The 25,654-nt window shown below is 38.8% G+C and overlaps 1 protein-coding gene across 1 annotated transcript in view; it reads right to left on the reverse strand.

Moving 5' to 3' along the window:
- Positions 1-2,997: 2,997 nt before the first annotated feature.
- Positions 2,998-25,654, reverse strand: part of gnpat (glyceronephosphate O-acyltransferase) — a 41,084-nt gene continuing 18,427 nt past the window's right edge. The window contains exons 9-16 of the mRNA XM_020526940.2: positions 24,275-24,498; positions 21,491-21,736; positions 10,984-11,063; positions 10,386-10,526; positions 7,234-7,336; positions 6,552-6,645; positions 6,360-6,421; positions 2,998-5,240 (exon numbers count right to left, since the gene is read on the reverse strand). Of these exons, the coding sequence (XP_020382529.2) occupies positions 5,197-5,240; positions 6,360-6,421; positions 6,552-6,645; positions 7,234-7,336; positions 10,386-10,526; positions 10,984-11,063; positions 21,491-21,736; positions 24,275-24,498 (994 nt within the window). The 3' untranslated portion in view covers positions 2,998-5,196. The remainder of the gene's footprint in view (positions 5,241-6,359; positions 6,422-6,551; positions 6,646-7,233; positions 7,337-10,385; positions 10,527-10,983; positions 11,064-21,490; positions 21,737-24,274; positions 24,499-25,654) is intronic.

Genomic DNA, 25,654 nt, shown 5'->3' on the forward strand with positions numbered 1-25,654 from the left:
GAAAATAACCTATTCATTCCCACCTGTTTCCTGTTAGTCAATACAATATCCACATGTTTGCAGAGTAAACAAGGTTCCACCAAACCATAATTGTACTGCATATGACTCATTTACCAAACAAGGATCCAGGTGAAATATTGTTTGACAAGTTTTCTCTACATAGCTTCCTCATTGCATAGCTCTCAAAATACTTTTTAAAAAAAAGCATTGCCAGTATATTAATATTGGGAGTTGGGGTGTCTGCTCAAAATTTCAGAGCACTTTGCCTTGTGATCTGCAGTTGGATCTGAACCAGATGTTGAGTTAGGTTTTGAATTTATAACACTTGGTATGAGCATACTGTATAGATTTTCAAATGAAGAAGCCCTTTTTACTCCCCATCTAATGTCCGCATGAGAAATTGGGTCGGATGACCAAAAGTTTGGACAAAGAAGTAGGTTTTAAGGACTATGTTAAAGGAACAAAATAAGCTCGTGAATTCCAGAACTTAGGGCCTATATAGCAAAAGGCTTAGCCACTAGTTGCAGAGCAATGAAATTCATAAATACTCAGCTGTCAAGAACTAAATTAACACATAAAATGCAAAAAATAATGGAATATCTTGAACATACTTGCTGGGATACAAAGAAAGAGTTAAGATATGCTATTAGCTGGCGACTGCTCTTCAACAAAACTGATGCAGACTCAATGGGATGAATGGCCTGATTCTGCACTGTTCTAAGATCATCTGGTGCCACATTTTGTCTCAGTTTAAATGTCTTGATCACCAAATAATTTCTTAAATGCCCAAATAATTTCTTTAGTGCCACTGTTCAAACGAGAAGCTTTCCTCCTGAAGGTACCATGAATATGATGCTCTCAAGTTGCAACCGAAGAATAATGGAATATTTTTAGAACACTAGTAGCAAGCTGTTTAAACAGAAACTGGTATGACAAATTTTATGGAGTGAAAAAAAAACAGAAAACGCTGCTAATACTCAAATCAGGCAGGATCTGTAGAGCGCAAAAATAGTTGACATTTCAGGTTGATGATCTGAGCTGACTTGCTGAATACTTCTAGCATTTTTGTTTTAATTTCAGGTTTCCAGTAATCTATAGTATTTTACTCATCCCTATGGAGTCAAAGCAGGCCCCAGACTTCGCCCTATGATGTCATACAACACATATCAAAGATTTTGCTAAATATTGTAATCATTTGAAATTTGGCATGTTTACATTTGCACTGGCATGTGCAAAATGGAAAGCTTTGACATCTTTTCATTTCAGCAATTTGTTTCAACAAGTCAGTAGTGTCAAGTGACTTTGTATTAAAATACCATACATATATTAGGTTTAGAAATAGGATTCACCTTCAGTTTTGCTTTCATCTTAAACTTTACCTGCATCTAGATTGGGCATTGCCATTTTGGTGGTGATGGGTTTGAAGAAAGCACTTTGAACAGGTTCACACATGCAAGCTCATTTCACTTTGTGTTTCAATATGTTAGTTATGCTGAAACATTTATAAAAAACTTATACTTTTGTTTTAAGAGTTTGGATTTTAAACTCGTGGTATATGAATGTTAGTCTCCATGTGATGAAGGGGTCAGTCTTTCCAGAACCATGATTTTAAACCAGTATGTGCCTCTTGGGGTGTTAATGAAGTTTGTTTACACTGCAGGGATTTACTAATGGAGATGGAAAACATTAAGCCATTTACCTTAGCAGAATCTAGGATGAGCAAGTTAAATTTTGATTTAATTCAAAGGCCTTTAGGCAATTCAAAGAGAACTGATTTGGGTCTGAATCAAGTAGTCTAAGAAAAAGAAGATTGTTCAGAGCAGTTGTAGAGTCATAGAGTTAAAGAAATAAGTTACCTCAGTGAGAGTGTAATATGTGAAATTTCCAGGTCAGGACTGTTTAGTTAGGAATCTACAAGTTGAGACTGAGAATATCCAGACTCTCAGTTGTGAGTGGTAAAGGAAAAGGCCTCAAAGCTCTCAGAATGGAAGTGAGAAGAAGCAGTTAAGTCAAACCTACAGACGTGATACGGATGGAATTTCTCTGGATTTTTGAGCAACTTTAATATGATGGTTTTGGGGATGGGATTTTGTTTTGTTGCGTTTTGAAATGTTTCAAAACGTTTTATGTAGAAGCTTAGTTCTATTTTAGTTTTTTCTTTTGTGTAATAAACTTATGTTTTATTATTAAAACCAAATCCACAGCCTTGTGTGCTCATATTTCATTGAAAGACTGACACATTTTTAAAAATTTATAATCTTTGTGGCCACATTTCATTACGGTACCTGACTTGTCCAGTAGTAACACTGGCTGGGATCATAACACAGTTCCTTTTTATACAAATTGATATTTCGATACTGTGATTAGGATATGAGAGGAAGAACTGTCTAATAGTGCATTTTATTTATAGCAGTTTTACAAAAGGTAATGCAGCGAAAGATTTAAAAGTCTGCGGCAATCTGTTATACTATGAATAAATTACTTCAAGATTTACTAATGAGAACACGGGAATGACGTTCTCCAATTGCTATAAACTGCAGCATGGTTTCAGTTGCCTAGCCTAACAAAGCCAAGTCAGATTTCTTGGGTTGTACATATTTGTTGAGGGTTAACAATTTAAAAAGAAAATTGTGTAATCCAAGCAAATGTTAAGAACACAAATATGGTGATAAATGAACTAATTAAATCTAACTTGTCGGTTATTGTGCACCTGCCGAAATCGCAAGACACTGAATGCTGTTTCAATATCCTGTGAAGCACAATGTCGACACCAGACACAAAATTAAATCAAAAAGTTGAAATATGATGAGAAGTATACATAAATGAAGTCAAGTTGCAATTTAAAACCATCTCTTCAATGCAGATACTCCATCTCTAGTATTCATATCTACTTAGCTTAATCAGTGCAAAGTTCTTCATTGGACTTTTAAAAAAAATAGTATACCACAGTTTTTGAAACAAAATATTTAAAAGAGAAAAAGTAGAACAAAGACTGCATGTTATCCAAAAGATATTTATGTACATTATCCTTGTTACTTAAAAAGGAAATCTTATTTTGAAGCTAGCAAGTGGCATGTTTGTCCAGTTAGGCTTCTCTGCATTAACGTTCCAGGTGATCTGCATTTGGAGCTTCCATTCAAGTTATTTGAGCATTATCTGCGGACAAGCTGGAAGAGCACAAACCTGCTGGGTCTCAATGCAGATTATTGTTAAACTGGGTTGTAACAATTGTGATTTATTTTAAAACTATGAATTGGTGGTATGCTACAGCTAAACTCTAAATTTCACAGAAATTAAGGTGTAACTACAAATGCCAAACCACAAAATCTATATGCTGCTCCTATGCTTAGGTAACAGTGCCCTGAACCATGGGTTATTTCTGAACCACAGGTTATTTCTGAACCACAAGATGACTGCAGTATCAACAAAACACGAATGTTTGATTATAGTTGGTAATTTATGAAGAGAGTTTAAAAATCCAAAAACCATATTTAAAATGTTCCTTTAACAAACTGGTTTCCACAAAGGAGGCCTTTTCGTCACTTAGATGGTTTGGTTCTGTTACATGTAAAAACTGTCCTGAAAGACGACTCCAAAGCACATGGATCACATGGCCTCCAGGTGCCATCCGAATGCAAGTCTCTGCCCACACTCACAGTGAAGTGACTTCATCATGCTATTTTAGGAGTGCTCCTAAAATGAATAGATAATCTCTCATCTGGAGTGATCATATGGCCCTATTGCAAGAGTGGTTCTATGTTGGAGTGATATGAACCCACCTCTGGGCCAAAAGGTCCAGATTCAAGACCAGACTGCCACAGAGGTGTGTCAACATGTTCGAGCAAGCTAAATTATAAAAAGGTAACTCTCACTTGCAGAGTTATCACATGTCCCTTTATCAGGATTGATCCAATTGCTGAAGTGATCACATAACCTCATTTCTGGACCAATCACATGGTGTTTTTTTCAGGAGTGACCCAATTGTTGGAGTGATTACATGATTCCTTATACTTATGGAACAACCATACAGCTGTATTTCAGGAGCAAGCAAATTGTCAGTGACCACATTACCACACTCGTAACTTCTGGAGTGACCACATAGTTGCCCAGTCTCCACAACATTCCTGACTTCAGGTCTCCATTACTGGAGTAACTTCTCAGATGTAAACATGTCATCCACAGAATGTCACAAGATGTATCACATATATTAAAATGCTCTTTTACAAGCTAAAGACAGTCTTGTTATATGCAATGGAACTGTGACTGACAATAAAATCCTTTTGTACCCTGACTGACATTTTCCACAAGAAGAATGAGACTTCTACTTGTTTATAGATGGGTTTCCAAGAGCAGGAATATCCTCAGAGCAATGGAGGTTTCCAATTACTGTCGCGATCTTGGATTAAATTAGCAAGTCTTAGTTGTTTGTACTTTACTAAAGTTTCTGTTGTTGTCTCCTGTACTGAGTATAAAAAGTTGAAAATTTTACTGTTTGCTGTTCTAATTTCCAGTGGCCTTTTAATAATGTAAACAATGTGAAAACTGCAGCATCTGCTGCATCAAGCAAATCATTTGTAATATTATAGAGCAAATCTGAACTGGAATATGAAGAACTGTGGTTCTCAGGCGACTTTGCTCAGGAATTCTCTGTTGAGAGCAGGTTTTATCATTTTACTTTGGTAGTTTTCAGGAAGTGCCGTCAGGAACATTTTTGCCCATAATTGTAACTGCATCTCAAAGATATCTCCAGCAATGGCCCCACAGATGTTCAAAGAAATTTAAACAAAGCAGTATTATCTTATCAGTCATGAGAAACTGACCTTTAAACTCTTCCACTCAGACTTCTTTGGACTTTTGACTGCTCCAGCTAAAAACACATTTCAGTCCTAGTATGGGTGCACTAATATTTACATGTAACAAAATCTCCACTTGCATAACTTAGTTTAAAAAAAACAAAGAAGACACTGTAGGTGAAGGCAATTCAAAACATAAGCACTAAGAATTCATTGTTACAGGGATTTCTAGCTGTTCAGAACAGAAGCGTTTCCTGACCCTGGACCTGCTCCATTTTCTGCACCATTTCTTTCCAATCAGCTCAGTGCCTGGGTTTCACATATTCAAAATATAAAAACAAATTCCATCTGTCACTAGCAGAATGCAGGTATAGCTTCCCCAGGAACTGCAAGATATCTGGACTCAAAGCCTGGCCACAGCAGCACGTTTTATTGGAACCATGGGCACTGCAAATAAAACCACACAGTTATAAGGTGTTCCAGATAAATAGAAAATCATACTGCACAGGAGACCATTTAGAGTCATAAAAGGCTCACTGTGCCTGCACTAGCCAACTTATTTTCAAAATAGAAACTACAAAATGTTCATGGACTGAAGTGTAATGAAAAGGGGTGAATTTCCAAGTGTTATGGAAGTCTGCAATGGCAATATTTAGGGAGATGGATCATGGAACTAAACCCCATTCCCCATGCACGTTATTTGAGGTTGCACTGTAACTTGATTTTGAGCCCAAGTATTAAATGGGTCTGTACACCTGTAATTTCTAACCTGATCCTACATGAATTGGGCATAAGTTAAAGCTGCACTAAATATTACAACAGGACAATATGAACACTGCATAAATTGCTTCTGCTCCAGAAATCTGAAAAAGGACAAAACAGCCTCTAGTCCAATCAACATTCCATCAATTGCAGAGAAGTTCTATTTCATGTGCTTCAGCTTTGCAAAGATGGGCATAGTTTTAACCAGACCTTGGAAAAGATATATTGGCTTATGATGGAGAGCAACACAGATTTTGCAAAATTTTACCTGGGCTCCAACATAAGGTACAAGGAAATACTATATACATTTCTTCCCTTGGAATTTAGATTGCTAAAGGATGATTTGATCAAAGATTTCAAGAAACAAAGGAGAAATGCTAAGGTAGAGAGAAACTAAGGAGGCTAAGTCTAAGTGACAATCTACAAACTAGACCTATCAAAAAAGAAACTAGAAAGCACTTCTACCCTCAAAGATTGGAGAAGCTTGGAATTCTTTACTGTGAATTAACTGATGCTAGATTAATTCTTAATTGAACTGAAAGGTGGAGTTTAGTTATCTGAGGATTTTAGGGAATTTGAGATTAAAGTGGATACATGGAGTTGGATCACACAGATCAAATGTGATCTCACCGAATGGATGAAATGATTTGAGAGGCTAAATAGCCTACGCTTGCTCCCATGTATGTATTGCTACAAGTACACCTGGAACATACAAAATTCTCAATTTAAACATTACTGTTATACAGATTGGGATTGAAAGCACAAAGTCCTTCGGTATGGAAAGAAAGAAATAGACATCCTTACCCAACATGTCTGCTACCCTCATGACAGTCTGCTTGTTCACCTTATAGACATTTCCATTAGCTCTATAAAAGATCAAATCAATAATATCAAATCAGATCCTCGCAATGGACACAGAAGTGACCGAGCTACTTTTGTAAAGTACATTTTGTCTGAAAAGTCGGAGAACGCGCCAAGAGTTTTTCTGATACATACATCTTCAGTTTCTCCACAGCACCAAGCCGGGCTAAAGCAGCCAATGCATTTTTCTGCATATCCAGTGAGAGGACCTCGTTATATTTTATGGCACCTATGTTTAGAATGGAGGATGAGAGTCAGAGAATGATGGAATTCTGCAATGATGTGCTTATTATCACTGTGATGATATGATTCATTTCTTTAACCTGAACAAGAATTTTTGTTGCCTTTGGACTTTTGCTGTAATAATTCACAAGCTCGCATCAAAGTTCAATCAACAGTGAAATATATCCTTGCGCAGTTTGTAGTTATGAGAGACAACAGACTATAAGGATGCCATTCTAAGTCATGTATGGCAGCTGGAGACTACTGCAATTTCTCATCACCTCTGGGAATCTGTGAAACAGGCTCAAAGACTCAACACAGTGCAAAATGAGATGTACTTTAGGCATTAGGGCAATGAGTCCCTGAGTGTGCTTGACAAGAACACTGCAGCGAAAGTTAACACAATTCTCATTGCCCAACAATATTGTTTGCCAACCCCAGCACAGTAAAATTTAGATTAAAACAGGAATTTGTAAATCATAGCTACAAAAAAAAACTCAGGCTCTCTGTTTCAGTTAGAGGGGAAATAGTAACAATTCAGGACCAGCTTCTGGGGAAATTATTGTAGAAATGAATACATTTTGAGATGAAATACCTGTTAAAATGAGTTCTGCAGCATAGCTTCGTATTTCAGTGACAAACCTCTTCTCAGTAAAATTGTCAGTGAATTCTGTGCTCAGCAGATATTTGCAAATAACCTACAAATACAAATATTTGTTTTCATGACAGACACTGGGAGTATTTTTTAATTTTAAGTTTTTTACAGAGCTTATGTCATGAAAACTAAACTTTGTACAAATGATCTAATGCGAAAAATTGGATTCCACGTTCTAAAAGAAGTATTTTAAGTTGTAAATCAAACTTCAAAATATAGCAAAAAGAATAAATGCTAAAATTAAAAATACCATTCCATAACTTAATACTTGTAAAATATGTTATTTACAACCCTACATATTAATCACGATATCAGTAAGTGTATGTTCCTTCACCATTACAGACCCATTTTAAATGCTCAGGTGGTCAACAGGATATCCAAGTCGTAGGTGAGTATGACCTAAACTTCCATCAGTACAAGAAAGCAGCACACATCACCACCATCAGGATAATGAGGGATAGGTAATAAGCCGTGTCAGAACCAACTAATTCTTTAAATAAACTAAGATAGACCAAGTTTTGCTGTTGATGTCAACCTTGGCGAACAGAAGCCTAAAAGGAGATTTATTAGAAGTATTCAAAATCAAGAATGGTCAAAAGAGAGTGGATAGAGCAAAACTGTTCTCATTGATGGAAGGAGCAAGAACAAAAGACTACAGATTTAAGGTAATTCGGGAAAGAGCAATAGTGACATGAGGAGAAACATTTTCACACAGTGAGTGGTCAAAATCTGGAATGCTGATCTCTACTCAAGTGTGTAGTCAAAGTATATTCATAGAATCCCTACAGTGTGGAAGCAGGCTATTCGGCCCATCGAGTCCACACCGATCCTCTGAATACCATCCCACACCTACCCTATCCCTGTAACCCATGAACTCAATTGTGCGACTTAAGACAGAAGAGGGAAGTGGGTTGTTTTCTGAAAAAGCAGAACGTACATGGTCATGGAGAAATGAGGAGTTAGGCGTGCATTAAATGAGCTTTTCCTCTGGAGAATTTGCATAGATGTGACGGGCCAAATGGCCTCCTTCTGCGCTTTAACTGTTCTGTGATTCTGTAACCTGGCCCAGGTTCAGACTAATACAGAACTCTGTTACAGAAATAAAAATAAAAGAGCAAAGGCAGGCTCGTATCAAAAATCTGACTGAGTTTGTTTTGAAAGTGCATAATTAATCAGACAAGTAATTTCTCAGTGCCAATTATTAAGTTCTATTTGGGGCAGTGAGTGCTGTGAGCTGAAGGAACAGGACGAATAATGTTTAACTGCTAAAGAAATAAACTGCATACAGTGTGAAAGATGGGATAAAATTCAAGGTGAGGAAATACAAACAAATAGATCAAAGATCAATTATCATGTGACTGAGGCCAATTGTGAAAATAAACATTTGATGTGCAGAATACAAAGACTGAGCAACTCCACAAGCCTGTCTATACAATAAAAATAATTACTATGAAAGCAGATTTTTGGAGAAACAAACGCACTGAAATGGAGAAGGGTAGACAAAACATTTAATCTTTGTTGGAGGTCTTGCAGTGAAAAATAGTTAACAATGACTGAAGACACCTCAAATTATTAAACTTCCTGTAAGTTCTCTGCATAACACCAGTTCAAGAAAGCATCTCACCACTAACTTTTCAAGGGCCCATCACCCATTAGGGATGGGTAATAAATGCTGGCACAACCAGCGATGTCCACATTCTTGAATCAAAAAATCTATATAGAGCGGAAAACAGATAAAATGACTTGCAAACTTCAGCACTTCCAGATTTTGTAAAGATGCACACACTGAAAAACTGATCCTTTAGCATTCAAGACATTAACTCTGCTTCTCTCTCTCTCCAGAAACTGCCAGATTGCACTTTCTGGTTTTGTTTCAAACCTCCAGCACTGAAATATTTTCCTTCTCTTAGCTTAAAATTCAATTAATTTATATAGACGTGTCATTTGTCAGATCATAAAGCTTGAAGCTTACGGCCACCATTTCTTTTATTGATATAATTTCAGGTAAACTGTTACTATAAATATGCAAGAACAATGTCATGAGGGAATACAGTAATCATACTGACATATCTATTTGACTATTAAGGTCATAAAAACTGTTAGATTTCAGGGTTCATGACATCTTAATTCCAGATTATTGATTGGAACCTGTTTAAATACAAACTGGATGAAGACTAATCTATCTTTTCATGAACGTTTTGATAATTCCTTGTTGTCCTGGTCATTAATTTACACCACATATTCTCCATTTACTTATATTTTCAATCTCTTTTTAAATAACACCTAACATGCAGGACATGACTAACTATAAACCCTGTTAATGCACATTATGTTTGGAAAAGCCCAGTTTATAAATGACGAACTCACGTGAATTTACGTGATTGCGACGTCGTATCAACTTCGACTCGTACAGCTGACAAAATCGTGACTCAGTCAGTATCCTGATTAATTTTTATTCATCAGTTAACATCACTTAGTCAGATTATCTGCTCACTGTTACATTTTTATTTCTCTACATTATTGTTTGTGTCAGCTTGCTTGGTGCAAACTGGCTGCCACATTTCTCAAATAACAATAGTGAATGCATATCAAAAGCTTCCGACTGCGTAACTCAGCACTTTGGGGTGTCCTCGGGTTGTGAAAGATGCTGTAGAAATTCAAGCCTTTCTTTCCTTATGTTCAAGCATTCACTTTAAACATCGTGAGCTAGAAAAGCTTTCCTGGTTACTCTCACACTGCAATTCTTTGAGTGAAAAAGCTCTGCCTGACTTGTTTTTCTTAATTCTAATCTCTGAATTTTAGAACAAGGATGCTACAAGTTGTAACTGAAGATTAAAGTATTTACATAATTATTACATAATAACCAATAACTGTTCAAAGGATAAAGAGAAATTAGTGGAACCTGACCAGATTTAGAACGTAACTGCTTTCTAACAGGATATTTAAATGTAAACACAGAAATGGAAAGGAATTCTAAAACAATCAAATTATTAGCAGCATTTAGTTCACCAACTGAAAGAAAACTGTAAAAGTATGAAGCACAAAAAAACAAAAGCTGATTAAATATTTCAGCAGAAAATTCACTAACCTACCTGATAACCTTCCAGAAAAGGTCTGAACATGTCTGACAAAAAGGAAATGGTGGCACTGCCTTTTTCAGAAATGTAGAGGTCTGTGTGGGAGCCCTGAATGGCACCACTCTTCATAACTAAGTACAGCCCTTCATCAAAGTCCTGCAGTGAAAGAAAACAGTCACAATACTAAAAATAATATGTAAAACATGATACAGAATCTAGATCACAACTGATCATAACAAGAGGACAGGCTATTTGTGTGACACAGTTTCCACAGTTACTCATTTAGCATTCCGAGTTTTGCAGGTTTTAAAAATACTTTGTAATATTTTCAAGCTCCTTTGAAAGAGCATTTATTGCGCTCCATAATTCAACAAACGATGCATTTTCACCGCACGGCCTTAATAGTTATTGTAAGTGACTTTATGACGTGCATTGCAACTTTAATAACAACACAGTTCACCACTCCACTGGAGCACATTATGAAAATTGAAACCATCTATTTCTGACCTCCCTCTTGGTGCGAGAATGTGGGAAATGTGTTAGGAAGCAAAGTGCCTGACACCAGGTTATTCTTAGCATATACTTATGTATCTCACATTGCATTTCACATTACCTTGACAAGATCTCCTGGCAAAAAAATAAACTCGTCAGACAATACTTGATGCAAGTAGCTGAAGCAGCTGTAGACATCCTCTAGAAAAAAGAAAACAGTATTACTTAAAACCTTCAACAACAAAAACAGAAACTGCTAGGGAAACTTAGCGCATTTGGCAGCATCTGTGGGAAGAAAGCAGAATTAACATTGAGTCCAGTGACTCTTAATCAGAATATTTGAAACCTTTATTTGCATTCAGGAATCTGAAGCTAGACAAGATCTACTTTCTCTTAATTGTACGCAGGAAGGAATTTTAAATGGGTTAATTATTTTAAATACATCATATACCGTAGACACTTTTGTACTACATCTTCGGAGTCCCTGGCCGACGTGTCTTGTTGAAATACATATCAGATAGCACTGTAGGGCTGCAGGAGGTTGGGGGTACAGAAGAGGAGCAGCGAATAGGCCAATGGTCTCTTTTCACCATAACATTTCTAAGAGAAAGTACCCATAAATGCACCTACTTATTTCCTGCAATTCTTACATAATGCTCTTTGTTAACAATGGCATTTGTTTAATTCTTTCATGGCATGTGGATATTGTGAGCAAGGCCAGCAATTGTTAGTCATTCCTCACTGCCCTTGGTTTACTAGGCCATTTCAGCAGGCAACTAAGAGTCAATTACAATGATGTGGGTCTGGAGCTACATGCAAGTCTGACAGGGTAAGCGTGACAGATTTCCTTCCTTAAAGGAAATCTATGAACTAGATAGGTCTGTTTTTACAACAATCAATGATAATTAGTCATCATCACTGAGACTAGCTTTACATATATTAATTGAGTTTAACTTCCACCAGCTGCTATGGTGGGATTTGCCCTATGTCCCCAGAGCATTAGCCTGAATCTCTGAATTTTCAGATCTGGAGACATAAACATTACACCATTGTCTCCCCACTTAAACTTTTAATAGATGACTGGGGCTACAGATTCTGCCAAATAGAAAATGTTACTACTCTTAGCAAGGAACTCAAATGCATTAATCGTTTCCCATCAATACTCGTTGGCAAATGACCAGGTGAATATCAGCTGCTTTAAATTACAGAATCAACAAATTTTTGTGCATTCAAAATAACTGAATCATAACTCAAAAGAAACATGTAATTTCATGTTTCTCAAGTAAAATTGCTCTCAAGAAACATCTTTGAGTTTAAGTTTAAGGGTCTCTTTACAATTCAGAGACCAAACCCTGGGCCAGGAGCTCAGTGCAACTTGTAGTGGTATTGTGCCTGTAACACAGTAAAATATTTCTTCATAGGAGTGTTATCACACAAAATTTGACAACAAATCACATAAATAGATAAGACTAATGATCAGTAGGTAAGATTTTATTTAACTTATTTCTTCTTGAGATATGGTGTCCCTGGTAAGGTCACAATGTACTGCCTATCCCTAATTGCTGTTGAATAGATAGTGGTGAGCTCTTAAAGGAGTAAGGCAAGGTACAGAAGTAGAGGCATTTATAAAGGGAATTGCAGGGTAAAAAAGAAATAAGAGGAAGGCTTCAATTAGCAGCTGACCTAATGCAGAGCGAAGTTTAATTATGCTATGAAGATGAAAACAGCAGCCATGGAAAATGCATAAAGGGGCTTGACAGTACTTCATGGCACATATCTCAATGTAGAATCTAGAGAATAGAGCAGAAGATTAGGAAGTATAGTAACACCACTATTGTTGAAACATCGATTAAAGACAGACAGGAACGGTAGGTCCACTTGTCTGACTGTATGGATTTATTTTTCAAAAAAAAGGAGCTTCAATATTGGTTAACGAAATAATCACAGCTATGAGGGGGAGATGATATGCTAGAAGGATATCAAATTAGGCCAATTAGTTGAGATGAAAAACAAAAATGGGGGAAATTACCCTGCTGGGCATGTACTTTAATGGAACAATAAGAAATAGGAGCAGTAGGTTATTTGGTACATGAATCTGCTCTGCCATTCAACTAGATCATGGCTGATCCTCTATCTCAAAGTAATTTTCCCATATCCCTTAATAACTTTAAAAGCTAGAAATCTATGGATTGCAGTGTCAAACAAACTCAATGAGGAAGCTTTCACAGCCCTCTGAAGAATTCTAGTTTCACGATTCTCTGAGCAACAAAAAATCCTCAACTCAGTCCTAAAAGGCCTACTTCTTATTCTGAGACTGTGTTCCCTGATTTTAGAAACCTCAGCTGGAGGACATATCTTCCTGTATTTACGCTGGCAAGTACTATAAGAATTTTATATGCTTCAATGAGATCATCTATCATTCTTCGAACTGTAGGAAATACCAGACTAGACTCCTCAAATCTTTCCTTTTTAGACCGCACCACCATCCCAGGAATCAATCTGGTGAATGTGTGTTACATTCTCTCTACGAACAGTATGTCAGCCCTCATGTATGAAATAAGAAAACGACTACAGTTACTGGAAATCTGAAACAAGTGCAAAAATGCTGGAGAAACTCAGCAGGTCTGACGGCATCTGTGGAGACAGAAACACAGTTACTCTCTCCACAAATGCTGACAGATTTGCTGAGTTTCTCCAACGTTCTCTGCACACAATGCTCCAGTTTCAATCTCACCAAGGCTCAAAACAATTGCAGCAAGACTTTTCTTACACCTGAAATTAAATCCAGTTGTAATAAAGAGCAAATGCCATCTTCCAATCTAATTGCTTGTGACATATGCATGTAGCTTTCAAAGGCTTACGAACAAGGACACTCATGTATCTTTGCACAATAATATTTCCCAACCCCTCTGAAGTACCCTGCATTTCTGTTTTATCTACCAAAATGGATAACTTCATAGTTTTCCACATCATATTTTATTTGCCATGTTCTTGCCCACTTACTTAGCATGTTTAAATCTTTGTAAAGCTTCTTTGCATCCTCCCACAACTCTCATTTCCACCTAGTTTTGTGTTATCAGTAAACTTGGAAATATTATATTCTGTCACCACATCTAAATCATTGTTAACACTGTAAATAGCTAGGACCCCTAACATAGGCCCTGGGGTACTCCATTAGTCACAGCCTGACAAACTGAGAATGACTTGTTTTGTTCAATTCTGTGCTTTCTATCTTTTAACCAATTCTCAACCTTTGTCAGTATATTACCCGACAATCTCATCGCCTCTAATTCCTTCCAGGAACTTACTGAAAGCCTTTTGAAAATCCACATATGCCAGGTCCATTGGCTCCCTCTCATCTATTACATACTCAAAAAACTCAAAGGTTTATCAAACATGATTTCCCTTTAAAAATCCATGCTGATCTAATTAATCCTACCATAATTTTCTAATTGGCTAGTTATCCATCCTTCATGATAGCTTCCAACATTTTCTCCATTTCTGATGTCAGGGTAAAAATCTGTAGTTTCCCATTTTCTCTCCTTCTCCTCAAATAGCAGGGGTACACTTGCTACCTTTAAATCTACAGAACAATTCCAGAATTTAGAAATCATCAATGCGTCGATGATCTTGAGTCACATTTTCAACATTCTGGGATGTAGATTATCACATCTAGGGGATTTATCTAGTTTCAATTCTACTAATTCCTCCAAGTCCTTTTCTTCTAACTAATACAACTTTCTTTCAGTCCCGCATTCTTAGTAGTCCCTTGTCTCTAGTACTTCTGGGAGATTTTCTGTGCCCTCCTCCGTGAAGACAAAGTAATTGTTTAGTTTCTCTGTCACTTGTGTATTGTGCATAATAAATTCTCTGCTCTCTGCCCATAATGGGCCCATGTTTGCCTTTCTTAATCTTTTCCTTTTTACATAACAATCAAATCTCTCACATTCCAGCTTTATGTTTCTCACTAGTTCTACATTCTGTTGTCTCTTTCATCAGTTTCTTGGTCTGCCTTTAATAAATTCTAAAATGCTCCCAATCACCGGCTAAATTTTTTTAAACTTAATAAACCTATTCCTCCGATGTAATACAATTCTTAGCATCTTATTTTCTGGAAAGGTGATCCATCCAAGACAAGTATTTTTGCTTCAAAACAATGTACATTTATTGCATATCATGCATTAATTTTTTAAAACGCTATTTCCCGACAACTATCAGACCTTGTATTGTTGTTCTCCCATCTAGCACAGTCACTTGTACCTCACACATTTGTGGTTTTGTTTGCTTAGATTAAAGTCCTTAGTTTCAGAACTAAGTGAACTACACCAGTTTTTAAACTTGATGTAAAATTCTATACACTGGTCACTCTTCCCTCAAGGCTCCTTTACAATAGAATATTAATTAGCAAAACACTAAATCTAAAATGTCCCATTGTCTGGTTGGTCCATCAACCTACTAATCTAGAAAACCCAGTTTACATAGATTCCAGGATTTTGTCTTCCATATAATTATATATACCCAGTCTATATGTAGATTGAAGTTCCCCATTATTACTGTATCATGCTGTTCTGATTTACACCATGCTGCTACTATATCATGCTGTTCTGATTTACACCATGCTACAATTTCCCACCACTGTTTACTGACACATAAACAGCTTTTTCAAATGTGTGCTGCCTTTTGTTGTTTCCTAGCTCCACCCAAACTGAATCTACATCTTGATATTCTGATCAAAGATCCTGTCTCACCAACTTACTGATCTAATTCTTCAGGTATAACTGTACAGGATACAATTAGAGTGTTTGCAGATAACACAAACATTGGTCACGTGGTTAACAGTGAGGAAGGAATAGTTAGACTTTTAAAGATATTAATAGACTGGTCAGGTGTACAGAAAGGTAACAAATGAAATTCCATCTGGAAGTGTGAGGTAATGCACTTTTGGAGGTCAAACAAAACAAGAGAACACCTACCTGATAAATGGCGGAATACTAAAAGGTGTGGAAGACGAGAAGGAATTGGAATATGTCCACTGCTTCCTGAAGGTAGCAGAGCAGGAAGATAAAGTGCTAATGAAATAATACATCCCTTTATTAAATGGGTATAGAACAAAAGCTGGGATCTGTATAAAAGACCAGTTTGGTTTCAGCTAGAGTTCTGTGCACAGATTTGACCAACACATTACAGGAAGAACATGATCACCCCCAGCAAGAGTGCAAAGGACATGTAGGAGGATGTTGCCAAGAATGGAGGATTTTAACTGTGAGCAAAGAACAGATGGGTCAGAGATATTTTCTTTGGAAGAGGAGGCTGAGGAGAGATTTAATGGAGACGTATCAAATTATTAGGGGTCTAGATAAGTGAACAGGAAGGATCTATTTCCCTTAACAAAGTGATCAATAACGAGGGGACGGAAGAAGGATTAGGGAAGCATTACGGGGAGTTCAAGGGGCAGGTGGCTTTTTGTGCATCGTGCACAAGTACTTTTGTGTTGCAGCTTTTTGGAGTTTTTCTCCATTTTAAATAATATTGTTCTTTTGGTCTCCCTTCCAGAATGAACAACTTCACATTTCCCCCACAGTATTCTCCACTTGCAACTTTCTGCTCAGATACTTATCAATATCTCTCTGTAAACTGTTTGTATCCCTCTTGCAATCTGCCTTTCCACCTATTTTTCTGTTGTTTGTAAATTTGGCTACAGGACATTCACCTCCTTCCTCCAAGTCATATTATACTGATCCCTCTGGAACTCCACTGGTCACAGGTCATCAACCATAAAAGATTCCCTCATCCCCAGTCGCTGTTTCGTGCCCATTAGCGAATTCTCTATCCATGCCAATATAGTATTTCCAACACAGTGGGCTCTTATCATATGACTTAACCTCTTGTGAAATACCCTGTTGAGCATCTTCTGGAAGTTTAAATACAATGCATTTACTGCTTCCCCTCTATCACACTGGTTGAGACTTCCTTGAAGATCTGAATTAATCAGACATGATTTCCCTTTTCATGAAGCCATGCTGACTCTGTTTGATTACATAATGATTTTCCAAATGTTGTGTTATTAGTTCCTTAATAATTCATTCCAATACTTTTTCAACGATAGCTGTTAGGCTAGTCGGCCCAAAATTACCGACCTTTTGCCTCTCTCCCTCTTTGAATAGGGTTATCACGTTAGCGGTTTTCCAATTCTCTGGTACTTTTCCAGAATCCAAGGATTTTTGGAAAATTACAACCAATGCATCTAATATCTCCGTAGCTGCGTCTTTTAGGATCCTAGAATGCCAGGGGTTGATCAGCCTTTAATTTAATTAATTTTTCTCATACTACTGAGAGACAAAGAGGATTAGAGAGGCAGAGCATGACAGACAAGAGGAGTAGAGAGACAAAAATAACAGTGGGGTGTGTGGGGTGAGTGGGGTGAGGGATGTGTGGGGATTAGGGGGTCTGGGGGTATGAGAGTGTGTGATGTGTGTGTGGGGGGGTGGGGTGTGTTTGGGTATGCGGGGTGTGGGGGTGGTGTGGGCGGTGTGGGCAGTGTGGGCATTTGAGTGTGAGAGTGTGTGGTGTGTGGGGTGTGAGACCCAGAAAGTTGGGCGGAGTGGTTAGAAATCTATTCAATGACACAGCAGGTTCAAACGTCTGAATGATGTATTTCTGCACCTGCATTGTAGGTTTCGGTATCCTTTCGGTATCCACCAGCATGGTGCTCCCTTAGCCCAGTCACTCTGTGCCCTCACATCTGTGCTGCTCAATCACACTGAAATTCAGCTGAAGCGCCTTTAAACAGGACTGGGACAGCACTCAAGTTCAGCAAATAATATGTCTGCAATGCGAGGACGCAAGAGAGAAGGTTCAGGGCCACAATGAGTCACGTTGTAATGGTAGGCTAAGCGAATCCACGTTCACTCTGGCCCAGCAAACACCAGATTATCAGAGAGGGACACACAGACAAGTGCTCAATTAAGTTTGTGGATGACACAAAGATTGGCCAGATGGTTGACCATGACAGGGTAAATAGGAAGCCGTTGTTCCCTTTAGTTGAAGGGTCAATAATGAGGGGGCATAATTTCAAGGAGAAGAGCAGGAGATTTACAGCAGATTTCAGGAAAAACCTTTTCAATTGGAGGGTGATGGGAATACAGAATCCAATGCCTGGGAGGGTAGTTGGGGTGGGACAACTCAAATCCATTGAAAAGTAATTGGATGAGCACTTGAAATGTTATAACATTCAAAGCTATGGACCAAGTGCTGGGAAGTGGGACTAGTGTAGATGTAGAATAATCTTTTGTCAGTGCAGACTTGATGGGTCAAAGGCCTAATATGTCCTATATGATTCTACAGGCATGGATAAGACGTGCATAGTAAGGGGTGGACTGCAGCTGAAAACCAAGAACCACTTTCAAAGCCCGCGACTAGACCAATGTAGTGATTGTAACAAGATCAGCCAGATGGACCTCATTGAATATCAGGTAGACAAACAGGAGGCTGGAAGAACACAGCAAGCCAGGCAGCATCTGGAGGAAATGAGCAGTCAATGTTTCAGGTATTACCCTTCATCAGGACTGGATGTAGGAGTAGGGGGAGCTGCAGATAAAGAGAGGCGGGGGGAAGGGGTGGTAGTGAAATGGTGTTGATTGGTGGACACTGGCATTAGGTATGACCTGGTTGGTGGCTGGAAGGGAGGGTCAGAAGGTGGAACAGAAGGGAGGAGGTGAGGCTGGAAGGGGAGCTGGGGGATGGATGGGAAGGTTATTTGAAATTGGAGAACTCAATGTTGAATCCTTCGGGCTGTAGGGTGCCCAGGCAGAAGATAAGGTGTTGTTCTTAAAATTGAACAATTTGAACACAAGGTTAAGATGACTAGCAGAAGCATGTGACTTTAGTTTAACCCTTGAGATGCTGAGAGACCATTTGGTATGTGGGATTAATGATGTAACCATGCAAGAGCACCTACCAGCTGCAGTCCAACGGGATTTCAAACAGACTCCTCAACAGACTTTAATCAATGGAAAATGCGGCAAGCGGAGCATATGAGTTGCAGGGGATTCCAATGTAAGTGGACATCCTCTCAGTTCGATTGAGATCGGGCAACACCAATTGAGTGAAGGGAAGCCTCACTCAGGACATGTCCTGAACAGAGGGACTCTAGGTCAGCCCACAGCAAAATCCCAAAATAAAACCAAGCCTCAGCAAAACAGTTAACATTTCCTTCAGGATCTGGGCTGGCAAGCCATTGGAGCTGCTGCCAGTATGGGGACTTGAGACAGCAAAAGAATCCCACTAGTAAGAGTACTCACAGGCTAGTATCCAGGCGAGTGCACACCCTGGAAAGTCCACCTATATCTGGTTTGGAACAGTTAAATTGCTTAGCAACATCCAAATCAGAACCAATCAAAATAAACATCTGGTTAAATAGTTACCTGGTTCTAATGGAGGCTGATACCAGCACGACCATTTCAGTGATCGCAGAAGCAGTTTTTAACAAAATTCTCTCTGGACTTCAAACTTTACATCTGTACAAGACCTTGGCTAGACTGAAAACCTATACCAGGGAACCTGTTCAGATTAAGGGCACAATTTCAGTTTGGGTCTGCTATGAGAAGCAGCCAGATGCAAGTGGTGAGCTATTGTGCGTTAGACACCGCCCAAGCCAGAGGCAAAAATGGAGGAACCTGACCGGTGCTGCCTCAGGAGGAGCTACAAAATAAAAAGAACGGCCTAACTCAGAGGGGGAGGGATGTAGTGATTGTGACGAGTTCAGCCAAGTGGATGTCACCACAGAATAGGACTTCCCTGATTGGGGCTGTTAACCTGGTCCAATCAGGGAGCCCTAGCTGATAGATATAAACAGGAGCATCAGAGGTTCTGTTCACTCTGGCTATGAGGGAGCTGCATCAGTGTCAAAGATTCTCCACATGTAAAGAAAGGGTGACAGCATCATAGAGTATGGAAACAGATCCTTAGGTCCAACTTGTCCATGCCAACCAAGTTTCACAAATGAAACAAGTCCCATTTGTCTGCACTTGGCCCATATCCCTCTAAACCTTTTCTACTCATATACTTATCCGAATGTTGTAACTAGACCGGCATCCACCACTTCCTCTGGCAGTTGATTCCACATATGAACCACGCTTTGTGTGAAAAAGTTGCCTCTCAGCTCTCCACTAAATTTTTCTCCTCCCACCTTACAATCATGTCCCCTAGTTTTGAACTCTCCTACCCGAGGGAAAAGACCTTTGGTATTCACCTTATCTACGCCGGTCATAATTTGATAAACCTCTATAATATCACCTCTTAACCTCCTATGCTCCAGTGAAAGAAGTCCTAGCCTTTCCAGCTTCTCCTTATAACTCAAAACCTCCAGTCCCGGTAACATCCCTGTAAATCTCTTATGCACTCCCTACAATTTTATAATATCTTTCCTATTGCACAGCAAACAAACCTGTACACAGTGCTCCATGTGATCTCACCAAAAGTGACCTCCAAACACCTATAATCAATAGTCTGGGCAATGAAGGTCATATTGCAGAATAGGTTGAAACTTTGTATCGCTGGGATTTTATGTTTTTTCTAACTGTATTCTATTTAACTATATTTCAATGAATAACCACCATGTTAAATAAAATAAAAAAACATATAATCTATCAGGCCAGATTACATTCTGGAATTTGACCTATCCAACAGTACCATCAGCTGGGAACATAACAGTGTATTCTGTCAAAACGACCTTTCTCAGAAAACTTATACATCCAATAAATAAATGCAAGAAGCACATGTTCCTTACCCTGAGCTGGTAGGATTTGCGTTCAAAAAGATTAGGTCCTAATATAGGCATTGGCTCATTCTAGAAACTGAACTCGAGAAGTCGTTGGTTTTTCGATCCAGAACATTTTATCTCTCTTCATCTTGAATTCCAGCTTAATCTTGCTAATCTTTGAGAAAGCTCTGGTTGGTGACAGGATACTGGCCTACGATGAGTTATTTTAACCAAAGTGCCAGCAAAGTACCCTACCAATGTTAAAACTAGTGATCTAGAAAATGCTGCTCTGAGGTCAGGAAACTAAAGGAAGCAAATCAAGATAAAGAAAGGAGATTCAAGTCTGCAATGGGAAGGGCACAAAAGGAGACATTTAGAACTTTGTAAATCAGCACGTCAGCGTATAATAATATAAGCATTAATCTACCTTTTCAATCTGTTTCGTTTGTAAATTACTTTTTCCTTCAGCCACGTTAGCAAAGGTATTGAACCTCTCACCATCAACTACTTTTGACACTTGTCAAATAAAAAGAAAACATCTACCTTTTTCCTAGCACTCTTCCCACCACCATAGCCCACCCGAACAATGTGACTTTACCAACCCTCCTACCATTGCGTTGGATTTCCCGAATCCCTTGCAACCCATCTTGGGAATCACTGTTACAGTCATAAGATTTGTGCTGTGTACCCACAACAAACGTTTAGCTTAAGTTTATTTCACATTAAATCTTCACAGCCAACAGACAGGGGAGGCCTTCACTCCATCTGCCCGATATGGATTTAAATTCTGATTCCAAAGATGAAAGGATAACAATGTGCCATTGAATCTGAGATGTAAGATAATGAATATTTTGTAGAAGTAACTTACCTTTCCTGCAACTTTGAGCATTTTGAAATGCAACTGCTACTAAGGCAGGGCGCACAAAAACATGTAGTATCTGATTTCTATAGGATGCACACATCAGCACAGAAATGGTGTACTTGAAAATATCTTCTACTGTGAATTTAGCTGATGTCCCTTCTTGACAGAGCACAACCTGGTCTTTGACTGTCTTCACTACATTGTGGTGTAGGGCAAGACTTGAGCGAATCACCTTGTCAGATGTAACATTCCCTGGAACACACAAGGATCGGTGAAATTTTGTGCAACACAAACATAGATTTAGAAGATTAAGGGATGATCTTTTGACAAAGTCCTTCATTAAGCGATTAATGTGTAAAATTAAAGCATATGGGATTAGGGGTAGTATATTGACATGGATAGAAAATTGGTTAGTAGACAGAAAACAGAGCAGGAATAAATGGACCTTTTTCTGAATGGCAGGCAGTGACTAGTGGATACTGCAGGGATCAGTACTAGGACCCCAGCTATTCACAATTTATGTTAATGATTTAGATGAGGGAACTAAATTAATCTCTCAATTTGCAGATGACAAAGCTGGTGGAAGGGTGAGTCAATACAGTGTGGAGCTGGAGGAACACAGCAGGTCAGGCAGCATCACAGGAGCAGGAGTGTCAATGTTTTGGGCCTAGACCCTTCGTCAGGAATTGATTCCTGGGATGGCAGGACTGACGTATGAGGAGAGATTAAGTCACCTAGAACTGTATTCACCGGAGTTTCGAAGAATGAGGGAATCTTGTAGATACTTATAATACTCTAATAGGATTAAACAGGTTAGATGCGGGAAGGACATAGATAAGGAGGAATTTCTTCATCCAAACAGTGGTAAGCCTGTGGAATTCTCTATCACAAGAAGTCATTGAAGCCTAAACATTGTGTTTTCAAGGAGGAGGTAGCTCTTGTAGCTAAAGGAATCAAGGGATTGGGGGTGGGGGGGGGGGAGAGGAGGAGGAAGAAGAGGAGCAGGATTAGGGCATTGAGCTCGATGATCAGCCATGATCGTACTCAATGGCACAGCAGGCTGAAGGGGTCAAATGGCCAATCCTGCTCCTATGTTCTATGATAAAAGGCTTCAAGATACTAATAGGGAAAAACAGGCTAAACAAAGATAAACTATTTTCACTGGTTGGGGATTCTAGAACTAGGGGGAATAGTTTAAAAATTTAGGGCCATACTATTTAATAGACGTTAGGAAGCACTTCCACACACAAAGGGTGGTAGAGGTTTACAACTCTCTTCCACAAACAGTTGATGCTTGATCAGTTGTCAATTTTAAATCCGAGGTACTGATACTTGACTGTATATCAGCAACACATAATAGCACGAGAGAAATTTCACCACCAATATCTCCACTACATTCTCTAGATTCAACGAGAGAATGAATGAACAAACCAGTGTTCTGCTTGAAGCCAACTGTAAAATTATTCAGGGAGAATTACTGCAAAATCAACTGCAGTGGACTGGACACTGTCAGGATGGCTGAAAAGCATCTCTCCCCTGCCAGGTCATGGTGTTCAACTCTCAAGTGGCCAGCATTCCAGGGAAGGATGAAGAAGATGTTACAAAGATACACTAACTCTCTCCTTGAAGTGTAGTAGCAGTAACATTAATGAATTGGATGAACCTGCTACCAACCATTCAAAATTACAACATCATGTTGATCAACTTCATGCTTCAAGTCCAAACATCTTTATGATGAGGGATAGTAATGACAGAGAGAGAAAGGAATAGAGTCAAATCCTGGTCTCCAGATTGTACTAATGACCTCTGGAAAGTCTTGATCAATGTGCCCAAAGATCTGGGGTCTAGACTCAGCCTGATCAGTGACATTAAGGCCAAAGCTGAAACGCATGACCTTGAGTAGATATCATTTTTGAATCAAGGAACAACCAAAGATGCTGAGGATTTGTAAAACCAAGAATTTGTACTGTTTGTATTTAATTACTTTGAAAATTTTATTTGCAATGGATATAGCTAAATAAATCAGTCGGTAACACATTGCCCCTTGTGCAAGGCAATATATTACCAACTAGTATATTTAGGTAAAAGAAAAGTCGCTATTGTCCCAAAGGACCATAGGGCTGCTTTCTCATTAGAGACACGACTGGTGGTGAGCTTAACCTTGGGGTCACTACGCCTCAGGCAAGGGGCAAGATTGAGAAGGCAGGACCTTCACAGTAAGCTCAGCCAATATGGAAACTGAACCCACGTTATTGACATTACTCTGATCACAAACCAGCCATTCAGCCAACTAAGCTAACAATAATAGGCATTTCCATAGTACCTCCAATCTAGGGAAGCATCCCACGGTAATTCAAAGAAAGGAGAGTTGGTGCAGCCTTTTGTAGGAGGGGTTTGCAGAAGTGGTCAGCCATTTCTTCTGCTCCTTTATCACCGTTAGCAACTCATTTAGAAAGTGCATGTGTGGATTTTTGTGGAGACATAACCAAGGCTTTGTCACGATATAACATGCTGAATAGCTACTTTCTAGACTCTACAAACAGTTGCTTGGGTAAAGCATTAGAAGGCTGCAGTCATTGCCTTGAATGGAGTGAAGGGATGAAGTGGAATGATTAAAACCTAAATCAAAAGCTACTCATGCTTTTTGGAAACGTATTTGGATAATGATTTTTTAACAATCATTTGAAAGTTGTTGCAAAACACTTGGTGAATCAGGTAGAGGTTAAAAATGGATAGAACTTTAGGGTATCTTCACAATAGATAGTTCTAGAGTAAACTTTCATTACTTACCAGGCCAGTCAACAAAAGCACCAAATGTTTCTGCAATTGCTTTGAGCCATAGTGTCTGTCTGGTGAGATCCGACAAAGGAATGCTGGGCAGGTTTTGGATGATCACTGTAGCTATCAGTGCCCAGGAACTGATGACCATGTTTTTCTGCTGCAACATCACCATTCTATGGCCTACAGCATCGAGAAATCTATGTACATCTCCACATGGTTTCCGAGGAATATGCCTGCATAGATGTCAAAATTACCACACAGTCAAAAGTTTTACTTGTTAGCGTCAAACAGCCTGACGTCACTGAACTTCTCAGGGTCATACAGGATGGAAACAGACTCTTCAATCTAACTCATCGGTGCCGACCAGAAATCCCAATCTGACCTAGTCCCATTTGCCAGCATTTGGCCCATATCCCACTGAACCCTTCCTATTAATATACCCATCCAGATGCCTTTTAAATATTGTGATTGTACCAGCCTCCACCACTTCCTCTGGCAGCTCATTCAATACATGCACCACCCTCTGCATGAAAAAAATTCCCCTCCAGATCCTTTTTAAATCTTTCCCATTTCACCTTAAACCTACGCCCTCTAGTTTTAGTCTCGCCCACCCAAGGAAAAAGACCTTGGTTATTCAGCCTTTCCACGCCATTATGGTTTTATAAACCTCTATAAGGTCATCCCCTCAGCCTCCAACGCTTCAGGGAGAAAAAAAGCCCCAGACTATTCAGCCTCTCCTTCTAACTCAAATCCTCCAGTCCCAGCAACATCCTTGTAAATCTTACCTGCACCCTCTCAGGTTTAACAATATCCTTCCTGTGGAAGGGCAATCAGAATTGTACACAGTATTCTAGAAGTGGCCTCACCAATACAGCTGCAACATTACATTTTAAAGTCACTTTTTTCTTACCAGCACTTCTCTCATTTCTTTTCTCTAACATTTTAATTAACAGGAGTTTACAAAAGTGAAGTATAAACAGATCAGAAACACATAGTCATCAAACATTTTCTAAAGAAATGAGCACGCACATGTGCTATGTCCACACAAAGGTTATGAACTTGCATTGAATATATTATTTACCTTGTTCTATCAGTAATTATATTAAACAAATAGATCCCATTTACTCTGTTACATTGATGACTTATATCCCATTACTCATGTTACACCTGGGCTTTTTTGGGGGGGCTGGGAAGAAAAAGAAAGGAAGAGAGAATTGTTACCTTTGTTACATTCTTGCTAGGAGTTTATAAGAATGAGAGGAGGTCTAATTTAGGTATACAGATGCTAACGGGGGTTCACAAAGTAGACACAGGGCAGATGTTTCCTCATGTGGGACACAATTTTAGGCTAAGGAGCAGTAGATTTAAAACAGAGATGAGGTGGAACTA

This window comes from Rhincodon typus, chromosome 5, assembly GCF_021869965.1.
Source record: "Rhincodon typus isolate 14 chromosome 5, sRhiTyp1.1, whole genome shotgun sequence".
Lineage (NCBI taxonomy): Eukaryota > Metazoa > Chordata > Chondrichthyes > Orectolobiformes > Rhincodontidae > Rhincodon > Rhincodon typus.